Genomic DNA, 2,193 nt, shown 5'->3' with positions numbered 1-2,193 from the left:
CCCCCTGCGGCCAAGCACTTCAGTGCACTAAAAGTGGCCGCTTCGCTGAGCAGCGAGTGAATGAGGAAGACGACTTTGTACTGCATTTCATGAGCCACCGCATATGCGTTTGCCCCTACGCTTTTCGCACTGCTGTTTGCAACTGCTGTTTGTCGCTGATTTCGGTGCGGGGAAGTGGAAGTGGAACTCTTTTAGTGGCAATTTGCGGCATTCTCGGGGGAGGGTGGTTGCATTCCTCGGATTTGCTTTAAAGTGGTTTTCAGCAGCAGCACAAAAGTGTTGCATACTTTTTAGCGTCAATTGCTGCTTCAGAATAATACCCAGCATTTTTGTCAGATGAGCAGGGGCTTCATTAAACGATTTGCAGGCATTAGCTTTCATGTTGCCATAACGCTTCGAAGCGAATATAACCTAATTTAATCACAACACATCACATATAGGAAACTGATTTCATTTTATTGCATGAACTAGTAATAATAAGGGCAAGGATAAGGAACTGAGCAAGCCTTTTGGCTTTCATGGGAATCAATCCATAAGTTAGGCTGAAGAAACCTCAGTGGTGCTGGACTCAGTGGTGCTAGCCTCAGTGGTCGAGGTTGTGGTGCTGTTGGACAGTTCAGTTCCATTTGGAGGCAGACCCCATGGACCGCCAGGACCTCCCTGCTGCTGACCTCCTTGCTGACCTCCCTGTGGTCCTCCTTGCTGACCTCCCTGTGGTCCTCCTTGTTGTCCTCCCTGTTGTCCTCCCTGGGATCCTCCTTGCTGACCACTTTGAGGTCCTCCTCGGCCACCTTGCTGTCCTCCTTGTGGTCCGCTTTGAGCAGCGGCCAGGACAATCAGGGCGAAGAGGGCAATCAAAATGAAGGAACGCATTTTCTCTTTGGTAGCTTGGCTTTGCTTGGTGGAAATTCCGGTTGTGATGCTTTTTCCAACAGCCTAAGCTCTTTTATATTCTCTAAGACTTTCTATCTTTCCACAGAAATCCCCTCAAAAACAGCTGCTGCCCAACTACGTCACAGATATCATATCAAAGAAATGTCTGGTGTAAATGGGAATAACCAGAATACAAGTTGGTCTTGAAAAGTACAAATGTTTTGCATTGACTCATTCATTTGTCGTCGGTGCCTTAGTGGTAGCTGTTTCAGCTTCTGGGTTTTAAATTTCTGGTTCTGTTTTTGTTTTTCATTTCTGTCTGCTTAGTTTAGTTAAGTTTTCATTTATTTACTATTTGCGTTCAGCAATTGTTTTGATTTGTTTACATGACAGCTCCGTGGAATTTAAATAATTTCAAGTTTATTTTCAGTTCTAAATAAAACTTGGTAATAAAGCAAGTAAAGTAAATTTTGGCCGTGTTCGAAGACAACAGTAGCACTCAATTATATTTTAGTTACACTTTAAGAAAATATTGACTTTGGGAAGTGCGTGCGCGGTGGAGCGGAGAAGAAAACAGTTGATCCCTCACGGCGCGAATGTAATAAATTAGCCAGCAATGAACTCCAGAGGCGCTGGCATCATAAATCATCTTTGGGACTAGGATTTTGAGTCCTAATTATCGCGCTAGTCACTGGGCCAAAGCCTTTGCTTCTGCTCCATCTAGCGCCAGGATCCAGGATCCAGGATGCCCCACTTCCCTCTCCAGTAACCATGACGAGTCCATCCATGACCAAAGCTAATCACGAGCACTGGCCTGTGCGAAACTGAAGCCAAGCGCAAAAAATGTTGCCACGCATAAAAATTTTGTGGGCCGCAATGGAAACTGAGGCGATTATCCCGTGTTTTTTCCCAGAAGGGCGTGAGTGGGTGGAGCTGAGCTGGGGTTGCGATGGCTTGGGTTGGGTTGGGATGGGATGAGATGGATTGGGAAATGATGGAATGATGCCTCGATGGAACCAGCAGCCGCTCAATTATTCCTGCCTATTTATCCCGGCTTCGATTTTGTGTGTGTTTTTGCGGAGTTAAAGCGCTGAAATTGTAACTGAAAGTTCGTTTAAAGACGTCTCTGGGCGGAGGCTGTTGAAAAAATTTGATTTTAATTGAATTTCTCATTTTCGGCGTCGTCTATTCAGGGGTTTTGTTGAGGGCCGTGACGTTGGCAAATTCAATTTGCCGCTAAATGAGCTAAATGCGATTAAACTCTGGCAGACAGACTGCACATCGGCATATTAAAGACCAAGCCGAAGCCTCTTAGCCGGA

At 45.6% G+C, this 2,193-nt stretch overlaps 1 protein-coding gene across 1 annotated transcript; it reads right to left on the bottom strand.

The window, feature by feature from the left end:
- Window positions 1-435: 435 nt before the first annotated feature.
- On the bottom strand, window positions 436-916 carry LOC120455343 (tenecin-3-like). Its single transcript, XM_039641436.1, has one exon. It carries the CDS (start codon window positions 871-873, stop codon window positions 538-540), a length of 336 nt encoding a protein of 111 aa, XP_039497370.1. The 5' UTR covers window positions 874-916; the 3' UTR covers window positions 436-537.
- Window positions 917-2,193: the final 1,277 nt, after the last annotated feature.

The sequence above is a fragment of the Drosophila santomea genome, chromosome 2L (assembly GCF_016746245.2).
Source record: "Drosophila santomea strain STO CAGO 1482 chromosome 2L, Prin_Dsan_1.1, whole genome shotgun sequence".
NCBI classification, from domain to species: domain Eukaryota; kingdom Metazoa; phylum Arthropoda; class Insecta; order Diptera; family Drosophilidae; genus Drosophila; species Drosophila santomea.
This window is presented reverse-complemented; position numbering and strand designations above follow the sequence as displayed.

Excerpts from the sequence above, each read along its gene's own strand:
- LOC120455343 (XM_039641436.1), bottom strand. The coding sequence starts at position 873 with ATGCGTTCCTTCATTTTGATTGCCCTCTTCGCCCTGATTGTCCTGGCC.